Source organism: Lynx canadensis, chromosome C1 (assembly GCF_007474595.2).
Source record: "Lynx canadensis isolate LIC74 chromosome C1, mLynCan4.pri.v2, whole genome shotgun sequence".
NCBI lineage: Eukaryota > Metazoa > Chordata > Mammalia > Carnivora > Felidae > Lynx > Lynx canadensis.
This window is the reverse complement of record NC_044310.1, coordinates 176,274,710-176,288,733: the sequence shown is the minus strand read 5'-3', so window position 1 is coordinate 176,288,733 and position 14,024 is coordinate 176,274,710. Positions and strand designations below refer to the sequence as shown.

The window sequence follows — 14,024 nt, the reverse complement described above, 5'->3', positions numbered from 1 at the left end:
GCTTCCTTCTCCCACATGCTTTTCTGACCAGGGTCCAGCTAACTCCTATTTCTCAGCCTAAATGGTAATTCCTCAGTGAAGCACTTGTTTTCTCCCAACTCAAGACACTTCCAATGACCTCTGGCCTGACTTATTCATCTAAGCTTTACATCACAGCCTTTGGTAATCTACAGTATTTGCTCTGATCTATCTACCTAAAGTCACTGCTTAGTCTTCCAGTTTCTGGTCAGGCATGGAAGGCGCATAAATCATCACTATGTCCTAAGAGCAAGTAAAAAGTTTAAACGAACTGAAAAATCAACAATGCTTCTTAGATCCTTTAGAGAAGTGAGGTCTCAGGGCAAAAACACTGCCTCCAAAAATGAAGATATGGACAGGCTGATACAGAGAATCAAAATTTACTGAAAAGAAACTTCCACGAGAACCACTGAGTAGTAAAGCCCCCTGGGCCCCTCCAGCCAACCAAGTAGTCTTTAAGCTTTAGCAATCACCCTTACTTAGCCCATGTGAGTGATTGCCATTTCTTTGTAATCTATAGATCATGCATTCTTTCTTAGAAAAAACAGAGGCTTCTGCACATCACAAAACAGAAATCAGACCCTCCTGTACAACCCCTGAGCAGTAAGGAACCAGACCCCTTTGCACAACTACCTTGCACAACCTTCAAGCACTGAGATAACATCTGTCACTGACACCATTGTGTCTGTGTGTAATTAAGAACTTTTATGGACCATTGTAGTTGATTTACTGATTAACTGCCATAGACTCCTTAAAAAAAAATCCCTGGGTGAGGCAGAAACCTCAGAGTTGGCCTTGGGGGACAAGAGTCTGCTTTCTTAGTGGCAGGCCTCCTGAATAAAGCTCAGATTCCTTTTCAATCAAAACTGTCTCTGAGTATTGGCTTTTTTTTCCTTTAAGCTTATTTACTTATTTTGAGAGAGAGAGAGAGAGAGAGAGAGAGAGAGAGAGAGAGAGAGAGAGAATCCCAAGCAGGCTCCATACTGTCAGCATGGAGCCCAATGTGTGGCTGGAACTCACAAGCCCTGAAATCATGACAGAGCCAAAACCAAGAGTCAGATGCTTAACCGACTGAGCCACCCAGGTGTCCCTCAAGTATTGGCTTTTCGAGCAGCAGGCAGCTGAACTTGGGTTTCAGTAACAGTAGGGAAATCTGAACTATAATTGACGAATTGCTGGAAGCTCATTGTGATAAGTCTGAGAGTTTAAAACTCTGGGGGCCCCAGTCCCAGGAGGTCCCCATGCTTTAGTGAGTTTTAACTCCTGGAGTTTGACCAGGATCTCACAATGGATATTGGAGAAAAATCCCCTCATGCTTCTAGCAGGGGGAGGGAAAAAGGAACCATTTTGAGATATAGCAGAGCATTCCATTTTCCTTAACAAGGCTTGGCCTCGGGAGAAACTGTTATACCAGAGCCTAACCTACCTATGGGAAGGGAAATACCCAACTCTAGCCACTCTTCATCCATCCTGACACAGCTAAGGTCAGGGAGAGGACTAACAAAGACATGTGAAGTTCACAGTCCAGGAGCACAGGCTCTCACAAAAGACTGAGACCTAATCATAGGACTATAGAATATGTTGGTTTATTTCAGTCAATGAAAGGCTGTTGGTTGCTCTCAGCAAGAGAAACACCAAGGGGCACCTGGATGGTGCAGTTGGTTAAATATCTGACTCTTGGTTTCAGCTCAGGTCATGATCTCATGGTTTGTGGGTTTGAGCCCCACATAGGGCTCTGTGCTGAAGGTGTAGAGCCTGCTTGGATTATCTATCTCCCTTTCCCTCTGCCCCTCCCCTGCTTGTTCTCTCTCTCTCTCTCTCTCTCAAAATAAATAAATAAAATTAAAAAAATCAAAATGACCTCAACATTTTTTTTGTTTTTTTAAACACACACACACACACACACACACACACACACACACACACAGAAGTCTCCCCACTCACCCTCTCCTTCTCCTCTCCACCTCCCTCCAAAAAATATTTCAGCACAATCCAGGGGCAGGAGTACTATCCTATATCCCCCTCTTACTACTTGAAATTGTGTTTAATAGAAATGCTGAATCTTGGCACCCACCCAGGCTGCTAAAACAGAATCTTCATTTTAACAAGATCCCTGGATGATTCCTTTGTACTTGAAAGTTTATCCCAGAATAGTAGGATGAAGTGCCCTCCCCACAACATCTGCAATGTCTGATGACATTTTTGTTTGTAAGACCTGGGGTGGAGGTTGCTGCATTTAGTGGGTAGAGAAGTCAGGGATACTACAAAACATTTGATAGTACACAGGAAAGCCCCCAACAACAAAGAATTATCCAGCTCACAATGTCAACAGTGCTGAGGATGAGAAACACTGGCCTAAGACATACTAGAATTAGGGAAGTTCTGGAGGGGCTTATGTTGTCTGAAGAAACTATTGTCTGGTTGAAAACTCTGATCTAGGGGTTAATATACAGAATATATAAAGAACAGGGGCGCCTGGGTGGCGCAGTCGGTTAAGCGTCCGACTTCAGCCAGGTCACGATCTCGCGGTCCGTGAGTTCGAGCCCCGCGTCAGGCTCTGGGCTGATGGCTCAGAGCCTGGAGCCTGCTTCCGATTCTGTGTCTCCCTCTCTCTCTGCCCCTCCCCCGTTCATGCTCTGTCTCTCTCTGTCCCAAAAATAAGTAAACGTTGAAAAAAAAAATTAAAAAAAAAAAGAATATATAAAGAACATATACAACTCAATACCAAAAAAACAAATAATCCAATTTAAAAATGGGCAGAAGACATGAACAGATATTTCTCCAAAGAAGACATACAGACGGCCAAAAGACACATGAAAAGATGCTCAACATCAGTAATTATGAGGGAAATGCAAATGAAAACCACAAAAAATTAAAAATAGAATTACTATATAATACAGTTATCACACTACAGGGTATTTACCCAAAGAATTCAAAAACACTAATTCAAAAATATGCATGCATCCCTATGTTTATTGCAGCATTATATACAATAGCCAAAATATGGAAGCAGCCCAAGTCTCCACTGATAGATGAATGGATAAAGAATATGTGGTATGCATATACAGTAAAACTTTGGATTGGGAGTAACTTGTTCCGTGAGTGTTCCACAAGACAAGCAAACGTTTCTAGTAAATTTTAATTTGATAAACAAGTGATGTCTTGCAATACGAGTAGTATGTGATGTCAAATATCACATGATCACAACTAAGCCAATGGTTCTCTCTCTCTCTCTCTCTCTCTCCCTCTGTGGGATTGTGGGTGATCATCTCCCATGCTCGAATGTTCAGTCTCAGGCTGCAGTGTTTGGCAGAAATCAGTGATTTTTCAGAACGTTGGAAGGTGCCCACAACTGGCACCAACAGTGTATTTTTTTGTCACTTCAAAGCACCTATGGACAGTCCTTTGCTTTTCCATCCAATAGTAAGCTTATGGATACTTTGCTTCATTCTAGGTCAGCCTGCCTGCAGATATAGACCCTTTCCTCTGCTGCCTTATTGCCAGTTACATTAAATACAGTATATGACAAGTTTATTAATACTGTACTATATTCAACATCTGTGTAAGCATATACAATGGTCCCTGTGCAGAAAAATGTTGAAAAGAAAGGCGGTAAGAAGGAGATGATTGTGGTGGAAGTTAAGAAGGAAATCATCGAAAAGTACGAATGAGGTATGTGAGTGGCCAAAATTGTAAGATTTTATAAGAAGTCTATGCCTGCATCTCATGTGAAGAGGAGGAGAAAAAGGCAGAGGAATCCCTCACTTCAAATGAGATTAGGGAGATGTGTAAAGTGTTGGAAACAGTGCAAAATTATGTAGAAAACCACCACCTGAATAAGGCTGTAAGAGTACCACCGATGAATCTGTTTAACAACAATGTAACATCACATTTCCACAAAATTCTCAAAGGAGGCAAAATCAAGTGTCATTGGATAGGTTCCTTGTTAAAGTTGCATGAAAAGAAAAAGATTTCATTGAGTCAATAGATAGCAGTGATTCCATTAGTGATGGTAAAAGTTGTCCTACACAATAACCTTCCTCTCTCTTATCTCGCTCACACCAGCCACGATGGTTTTCAAACTAAGTGCAGGTTAATTTTATATTTTCTTTATTATTTTGTATTCTATTACAGTATTGTAATCATTTTTGTATGAATATTTTTGGGTTGTGGAAAAATCATCTGAGTTTCCATTATTTCTTATGGGGAAATTTGCTTTTATATACAACTGCTTTGGATTACAAGCATGGTTCCAAAATAAATTATGTTTGCAAACCAAGGTTTTACTGTATACACAATGGAATACTATTCAGCCAGAAAAAGGAATGATATCTTGTCATTTGCAACAACATGGATGGATTTAGAGGATATAATGCAAAGTGAAATTAGTAGATCAGAAAACACAAATACCATATGACTTCACTCATACGTGGAATTTAAGAAACAAAACAAAGAAAAAAAGAGACAAAAGATAGACTCATATATTCAGAACAAACTGGTGGTTACCAGAGGGGATGGGGGGGGGAATGGGTGAAATAGGTGATGGAGACTAAAGAGTACACTTATCATGATGAGCACTGAGTAATGTATAGAACTGTAGAATCACTGTATTGTACACCTGAAACTAATATAACACTGTACATTAATTATACTGGAATTTTAAAAAAGATGTTAAACTCTTGACATGGAAGAATGGCTAAATCATGCTAGGATTCACCACTTTCATGTCAGGTTCATTGTGTTGCTAGCTGAATATTCTGGGGATAAATCAAGCTGAAGTTGGTTGTCGTTGATCTATTAAACATGCCTAAAACCTGAAGGAAAAAAAAAAAAACACCCTCCTTGAATTATCCTATATAGAGTATGAAGGTATATAGTCTTTTAGATACAGATATGGAAGGTACAGCCTTTAAAAATTTTTCTGATTTTCCATATTCAATACTTAGGTCAAGGGCACCTGAGTGACTCTGTCGGTTAAGTGTCTGACTCTTGATTTCTGCTCCAGTCATGATCTGTTTGTGAGATGGAGCCCTGTGTCCAGCTCTGTGCTGAAAGTGAGAAGCCTGCTTAGGATCCTTTCTCTCTCCCTCTCTCTCAGCACCAGACCCTCCCCCCCCCCCACACTAAATAAATTAACATTTAACAAAAACTACTTAGGTAAAATCTCTCACCTCAGTCAAGAATGCCTCATTCCTCAGTCCTCATAATACATTGTTACTGTCACTAGGTGGCAGCATATCTAAATAATATTAACTGCTTTTTTTTTTTTTTTTTGGCATAAAAACTACTTTGGGGATTGATTTTTAAAAAATAAGTAGAGGTAACTGTAAATTCCACAGTAAAAAACAGAAAAAAGAAAAAAAACAAGACTTAAGAGGAATATGAATAAACAACCATGGGTAGAAAAAATTTAGACTTCAAAATATATAGAAAATATCATTATGTGACATTTTCATGTAACAGAACATTTTGGAGATTATATACTATAGAAGAGTTTTGATACATGCAATATTCTTTTCAAATGCACCAAATATTTTATTTATATCTTACCATTTCTTTCTTTTTTCACATCCATTTTTGATGACTCTGTTTTAAAGGGGAATACACACAGAAGTACGATTACTAACATATATGAGTTCCCTAGATTAGTCAAAATAGATTCATATGAATAAGAATAAAATTGCTATATTTAGATATCAACGACAGGATTGAGTGGAGGTTTTGGTCAAGCCACCTGGGCTTGGTTCACACAGCCGGCATCATGGCAGAGCAGACCTGGAATGCTGCATCTCTAGAGTCTGGTCAAAATTAACAATTGGTGCAGTTTTGTGTTGGGTAAGTCATCATATGTGGATGTTGCCAGTAGAGTTATACATTTTCCAAATGTCAAAATCTATCCAATTCTTAGCAAATGGAAATCCAAGCCACAGGATGAATGAGAGACTTTAATTTACCAAAGATTTATTTCACACCAAGAAAGGCTTAAAATATTATGTATCTTTAAACAATAAGCTACTTGTTATATTTAAATTTAACTGAATTTGTGCTATTTTAATCAAGTAATAGAAGTATCTTAATATGAAAACATATTAATTATACTGATAAGAGTACATAATTTATTAGTAGCCAATAGGATTAAAGCAGAACATGTTTTGGTGTGTGAAAATATAACACAGCTTTTTAAGATATAAAATATTATAAGATACAATATAAGATATAAAATATAAGATAAAACATAAAATCACAATTTTCTTATCGGCCATTCCTGATATTTAATCTGTATTTCCCTTTTCAGTTATAGAGAACTTCTGCTTTCATTTTCAACAGTATTATTTTTATACTGGTTAAATTTATTCCAGTGAATAGGAATATATATATAAACATATATTTTATATATATATATATATATATATATATATATATATATTCCTACCTAAGAATCAGGAAAAAGTGGCTTTTTAAAAGTCAAAATTAGGGTTAGCTTTAAAGGGGCCATTAATTAAAAACAATTATTATTATAAGAATTTTTTGTTATTAAATATTATTTAAGTTTATATATTGTGAAGAAGTTATTCCCTGCTTGAGAACTCTGGGATAAAAATGGATCTTCTACTGGGATCTCTACTTATCTACCTTTTCTGTGAATTTCTATAGTGCACCACTGTGTTTTAATTATGCCAGTGATTATCAAATGCTACCTTGTGTTCATCCAATCATGCATTCATCCAACAACTACTTCCTGAGCACCTACAATGCCAGGCTTTCTTCTAGGCGTTCAAATACCATAGCAAACAAAGTAAAGCAAATCATTGCCTTTTACAGAGCTTATGTTCAAGTGAGGGAGACACAATAAAGAAATAAATAATACTATATGAGAGAGCAATAAGTGACACTTAGAAAAGAGCCTCTCTGAAATAAGGGAAACACAAACCTCAACTATGCTCTAGATACAATACCAAATTTTTATCTTGCTCTATAATCAACATGTCTTCTTAACTCTGAGTAGGAGCAGGTAAAAGAAAAACAGTTTAGATGTTTTAAACTTTATGGTACCTTGGCTAGACATAACAAAGCGTCTTTGGTTGACGTTGAAGCTAGCATTGCACAGTTGACATATAATAGAAACTCTGTTGTGTAAAGCAGCATGATGGAAAATGGCATAGCCTGCCTCATCTGAAATATTGATGGTCAAGCTTGAGGTTTTACGGCTAAATGTATGGAAAACAGCAGATAATCCTCTTTCAACAGCAGACTTCATACCAAATGGGATGCTCTAAAAGGATTAAGAGCACCAGAATAAGTTTCTTTAAAATAAGTTTCCTTAAACTTTGGTTTAAGGAAAAAAAGGACGATAAACATATATTAATATATTTATAATAAATATAACACTAATATATAATTAATAAGTATGTATTGATATAATTACATGATTGGTGCTCAGTCATAGTAGAATTTTCACTTTCCATTTGAAAGTGTCTCACTGGGCAATGATTAAAGTTGTTAGAACTATTAAGAAACATTGAGAAGTTTAAAAAATATTTTTGGGAAGTTCCCCACCCCCCACTTTTTAGGGAGAAATTATAGCTCCTTCTTTGTAGATGCTTAAAATGGGAAAATTTGCTTCCTGAAATACTTAAGCAAATGAAGATCCCTGGGTTCCTTTTCTGATTTAAGAACAATCTAATTTAGAAATCTAGAAACTAAAATTACATAGCTACAGAAATACAATTTGTCTTCTTTGTTCTAGTTCTCAGAATAGAGAGGTAAAAATATTACACTCTTCTTTGAAACATTCTGACCACTTAATATTTTAAAATTAAATGAACAGTTTATTCAATTCTTAAATTTATGGACATTGAAACAAATAAATGGTAAATAAATGCCAGTGTGTCCTTTGAAACTGGTGAGCTCACCACTTCATTTATCAGTTCCAGAAGCTGTGCATCAAGGTTTGTTGAAACAGATACAAAGATTTGATTCAGAATGCCAGGTTTTGTTCCTCAGGTTAGGTTCCCAGGACTGAAGCCAGACTCTGCCATTTACTAGCTGTGTAATTTGGGAAAGATCCTTACCTGGCTGCACCTCAAATTTCTCATTTGTAAAACCAGAATGACAACAGCAGTACTAGTACCTTGAAAAAGTTTGTTAAAAGGATTTATAAAGCGCCTGGCATATAAAATAAGCACTCAATAAATACTAACCTTTATTAAGATTGGTCACAATCCAGTTCATTAACAGATTGTTTTGCAACCCTACCAGAAATTTATTATCCAGAATTGTATGGCTTCTAAGCTGCTAAAATGTGGAATTTTTATTTCATATTGAAAACTTCATTTAACCCAAGTTATCCCTAAAATAAAAATTTGAGACATATACTTACCTATAATAACATATTATCTATAATAGCCTCCTATACTAAATTATGTAATGATTACTGAAATACCTTGCATTTCATAGCTTTTTTGAAGCCAAATTTTTTCTTAAATTGCTCATGTAATTGAGCATCTGTTAGTGGAAGTCTTTTTGGTTTCAGATTGTTCACGATTTCATTTATGGCTCCCCACCACTTTGTCTTATATAGTTGATGATAGAAAGTTTCAAGTTCAAAACAGATCACATAGTAGCTATAAAAAAAATAAAGAAAAAAGATCAATCTTTCTGACTTTGAAGTAATTTGCTACTTTTTTTCTATGCTAGCTAAACTTTATTTTTCTATAATAATTAAGTACAAAAATGTAGTTTAAATTGTATTGATTGAAAAAGAAAGTCTTAGGGAAATGCTATGTTATGAACTGGTCAGAGGCTAATATCCTCTCTTCCTTGACCTTTACTTCCACTTCAGTTTTCTGAATAATATAGACTTCTGCACGGATGAAGGCATGTTTGAGGACCTGTTTGCATTTATTTGAGGTTGTCATTCTTCCTGTCTACCATCCTCTCGCCCCAAGAGAAACTAGACCATAAAAATATAAACTAAAGGCCATCTTTACCCACACCTTGCAGAGACAGCACCAGTCCAGGTGGTGGAACTGTCATGGGCCTCAACTTGTACAGGTGCCAACTTCATCACTAGGGACTTGCTTCTAAATCGAGGAGCAGGTATTCTGAATCTTACTCAGATTTGAAGGCTTTCACATCACAGCAATGATAGGCTCTAGGACCTTAAGGGGTTGTCTGAATCAGACCCGGATGCTTGATTCACATTGGATGACTAAACTAAATACCTAGAAGAAAACAGCTCACCTTCCCTTGGTGTCACACATGCTGCTAAGAGTGGACACCACAAACAGATACCCCAAGTCTCATAAGACTGCCTCCACGGATACAGGCCCAGGAGATCACACTAAGGATGTCCTTTGGTCTCTCAGTGGCCCAGCTCCACATCATAGAGCCCCAGTGCCAGCAACCTCTATCTTTTCATGTACTTCAGGGAGCTGCCTCTGGCTGTGGTAACTTGCTATGGGGTCAGAAGCTGCTGACTACCTTTGGGGGCTCTGGTACTTAGTGATGTACTCTTAGATCACTGCTCAGGCAATGGAACAGATGTATAAATTTAACAAATACCAAAGGAATGTGGGTTGATTTCTTCTAGAAATTCAATTTACTTATCCAATACAAATCAAGCTTCCAGAACCAGCAGGGGGCTATCTTACCCTAGAAACTGGAGAAGCAAGAGGTGGTGAAGGTGGCTATACCCTGAGAAAGTCTTTGGCCACAGACTTTTGTGACCCCTTCCCCCCAAGATTGGATACACTATCTGCACTGGCCCCCTTTCTATGGAAGCATAGAAAGCCCAGATGGCCAGTGCTTTGAGGGAGAATTCATTCAAGTACTGCATAGGGACATCTCACTGCTCTTACTCAAAACCTATGTGTAGATATTAGCAGGAACTATAAGGGGGCCTCACTTTTAAAACAGCTCCCTTCAGATTCTTCTACCTGGGAATCTGCACCCAGTTTTTGAGGAGCTTCTAGGACCACATTTCCCTGATACACCATTGTCACATTAAGTTGATTTCTGACCTGCCTCCTAATAATCACAGCAACATCATGATGCTGGTATACTGTCCCCAAAATAGGACATTTTGGTACTGATATAAATTAATCTTTTTGCTCCAGTCATTGTCACCTTAATAATTCATGAGTTCTTGTATTTTAATGGAATACCCAAATCCTGGGTATCTGACTGTGGCCCCTACTTTTTGATTCTGGTATGGTAGGAGGGCCCAACCTGAACCAAAATGAATCTAGGATTTAGATGTTTTCAGGCATGCCTGGAGGGCCAGTGGAACTGACCCTATTTTCATAATGGACCAGGGGTTTCCTAGGAGATAAACCATTCTGAGGAAAGAGAACATCAAGACTCAAGACCTCAGTCCACTAACAATGCCCCTAAAATCAAAGAGGGGAGATTTTAACATGGCATGTTTTCAATCATTCACGAAATGATCCCTACATCACAGAAAAGAACTGTTAGCAAAATGACTAAAAGAGCTGTTTTTGCATCAAATTATTAGGAGTTCAAGGTAGCACTTCCTTGAAACCAATAAAATTGGGAAAGAAATACTTACTTCACTGGATTGGCTTCAACATGCCTCACAGTTGATACAAGGTATTTAGCAGGCATAGGGAGAAGCCAGCTCCAGAAGTGACCCCAGATCCACAACCAGGAGAAATGATGTCAGAGACAACAATGGCATTAATGTTGAGTTGCCTTCATAGGGTCTGTTGAGCTCCAGGGGCCCAGGAGTGGATCATTACAGATTGCTCAGACAGGAAAGAGGAAAACTGAAGATATCTCACAGTACCTGAGAGCTGATCCATTGGCATATGAGATTCCTAAAATAACTATGTAGGGGTGGATATTATGGAACTGAAGATTCTCTAGTAATTGTTACAGGAACCAAGAAAACACTGATTATTACTCCACTTGTGGTTTTTACTTTTACTCCATGCTGCCTGGGTCTGGGAAACAAGCTCATGCTGCCTTTGCAAGTCTGCAAATTCAAATCCATCTATCTGTAATTCACCAACATTGATGACCAATGTTGTGCATTAGTCAGAAACTAGAGAACCATTCTACTATAGTATCCCATTGAAACAATTTGACTGGATCTCTTACTGTTCAATGACAGTGGGCTTATGCCAACCATACTCCTTAACCTATAACAACCTCTCACCAAGTACAGCTTTTATCTCAGCTGCCTCCCTGCATCCTCAGGATCGTTAGTGTCCAGCTAGTCACTGGAGCCTGGGGGGATAAAGTGTTATTCAGAGGTGCTTCTGAAATACTATTTACTTTGGCAGGTGTTGTACATGGAATGTGTCAGCAGTTGCTGGATCCCTGAATGAGGGATTCCTTCTCGAGGGAGATGCACACCAACTGTCCATTCTAGAGGCATGATGTCTACTACTTAATTCCCTCCAAAATCATGGAAGTCATTAGCCACATGGTCTTTGACTTCATCTCTAGTACTATGTGTGCATCCAGACAGTATTCAATGAAAAGACCCACCTTTCATTGTTTATCCTGATTCTCCCTTTGCCTCCTTTCTCTTATTTTCCTCACGACCATGCATCTTGGAGAAATGTGTAATCTTTGTCTTCTTCACATCACATAAACTCTCCCCAACTTCACCCTTCAGCTCACTAAACATAGCCTAAAGCCAGAACTAATCCTCTTCCCAAGTCACTGCCGAATTTAGAGTGCTGTCTTCAGCCTTAAGTTGACTTGGCCTTTTTCTCTGTTGAATTTGATGCTTTTAATCTATTTCCATATTTAAAAATTCCTCCCCATTTGGCTTCCATGCTATTGTACTTTCTTGGTCCTCCTCCTTATATCATTCTCAACTCCTTTGTTCTCTCTTTTGCATCTCCCTATTTAAAAGATGCTATTCTCCAGAGTTCCAGACTTGGTCCTGGTCTCTAAACCATTTCCATGTGTTAAAAAAACAGAAAACAAAAAAACCTCTCCTATATGCTTTTAAATCTCAAGTCTCTACCTCCTAATAGTAATGCCCCTACTCTACTTTCCATAAACTGAAATAAAACTGAAAAAAAACTTGGATACTGAAGTTATCCAAGACATGGAAACCCAAGAACACAAGACATAAAGATCCTAGCAATACTAAGAAAAACACACTGCTTCAAAAATTGGCAGGAGTAACAAGACCCAGCAGAGGAAGAGGATTTTAAATCATATCTGTTATGGAACTAAAGGGGTATTTGCTGAGTCCACTGCTTTTCAGTAGGCTCATAGGATTTGATCCTCACCTCCATTCCCATATAATAACGATGTTAATTATAAGAACTAATCACTATCTCTAAAGATTATTACACAGAATGTAACAAAGTGCATGAAGTAATAAATATATTATTTATTTTGTTGACTCTCTATTTCAGTCACAGGCGTTATTGTGCTAGGATCTCCATGCTGAGGTATTAAGTTAGCCTTTGCACTTTGACACTCTCCTTGTTTTCTCCTAACTTTCAACAGGTTGTCACTACTGTGAATAATTACTGAAAAGTTCCTTACCTTTTTCCGTTAAGTTCCATGACGGGTATTGAGTAATGTTCTTTGTATCCTAAATCTTCTACAAATGTATTAGCAGCACAATCCCGTATTTTTTCTAAATTATTCTAAAATATGAGTTATATTATTAAAAACATATCTTTAAATAAGTCTAAACAATTATAGCTTTTTCTTTTTAATTTGATATATAGAGAGAATGCATGCATGCACAAGTTGGGGATGGGGTGGGGGGGGAGAGAGAGAGAGAGAGAGAGAGAGAGAGAGAGAGAGAGAACCTTAAGCAGACCCCACACCCAGCATGGGGCCTGCCACGACCCTGGGATTATGACCTGAGCCAAAAATCAAGGGTCAGGTGCTCAACTGACTGAGCCACCCAGGTGCCCCATCAATTATGGCTTATTTTAGGGGCGCCTGGGTGGCGCAGTCGGTTAAGCGTCCGACTTCAGCCAGGTCACGATCTTGCGGTCCGTGAGTTCGAGCCCCGCGTCAGGCTCTGGGCTGATGGCTCGGAGCCTGGAGCCTGTTTCCGATTCTGTGTCTCCCTCTCTCTCTGCCCCTCCCCCGTTCATGCTCTGTCTCAAAAATAAATAAACGTTGAAAAAAAAAATTAAAGAAAAAAAAATTATGGCTTATTTTAGATGAAATTTTGTACACGTAAATGATAAATTTTTAATATAATATCCCATAAAACCCTAATGATATTTGCATGTATCCAGTTCCTACTTCAGGAGGGAGGAAAAAATACAAAAGAAAATATAAAGAAGGTAGAAAAGCAATGACAATTCAAATGTATAATGTTTATATTAAATTCTAGATGAAATTATTGTTCTTAAACTCTAGAGGATCTCTGTTCTAATACTAATCTTCAAGGAAAATGGAAGATTTCTTCAAGGAAAGTGTATAGTGAATGTTGAGGGATTTCTACTGTATTCTTTGATCAACAATTTTAGCGCAAATATAGTCCATTTGAGATCTATAAATTCTATGAAGATAGCTGTACCTAGCTTATCTGTCATTTTATCTCTGACACCTCACATACTACCTTAGGGTAGTTGGACTTAATTCATGTGTGTTACATAATGTATGAAAAAACTAGTGAGTTAGGAAGATAATCATTTGGAGAGCTGCCTAGTGCCTGTGCCAGCAAGAGACTCTTTATGGATGGAGAATGAGATAAAAGCGCTGGGAAATGACAAACCATTTCAGGAACAATAATAATTTAAACCTTAAAGTCTTCCAAAGCATTCTCAACTGAAGGTGTGCTGATATCAAATTCAATTCCTCCATGAACATGAAAATATTGATCCTCTTTGTAGTGAAAATGCTGGCATTTAAAATCTCGCCCATAAATAAATGGAGGCAGTTCTCGCTCTGTCTTGACCTTGTCATCTCCAAAATAAAAAGAAACTTTTATTTAAAAAGTGAAAACAGCATATAAACAATCATATTTTGGAGATCTGGATTCTCATTTACAT

At 37.8% G+C, this 14,024-nt stretch overlaps 1 protein-coding gene across 1 annotated transcript in view; it reads right to left on the bottom strand.

Annotated features, from left to right (window-relative positions):
* Positions 1-14,024, bottom strand: part of ANKAR (ankyrin and armadillo repeat containing) — a 75,779-nt gene that overhangs the window by 45,739 nt on the left and 16,016 nt on the right. Inside the window, exons 4-7 of the mRNA XM_030325167.1 lie at positions 13,775-13,938; positions 12,553-12,656; positions 8,462-8,642; positions 7,072-7,291 (exon numbers count right to left, since the gene is read on the bottom strand). Of these exons, the coding sequence (XP_030181027.1) occupies positions 7,072-7,291; positions 8,462-8,642; positions 12,553-12,656; positions 13,775-13,938 (669 nt within the window). The remainder of the gene's footprint in view (positions 1-7,071; positions 7,292-8,461; positions 8,643-12,552; positions 12,657-13,774; positions 13,939-14,024) is intronic.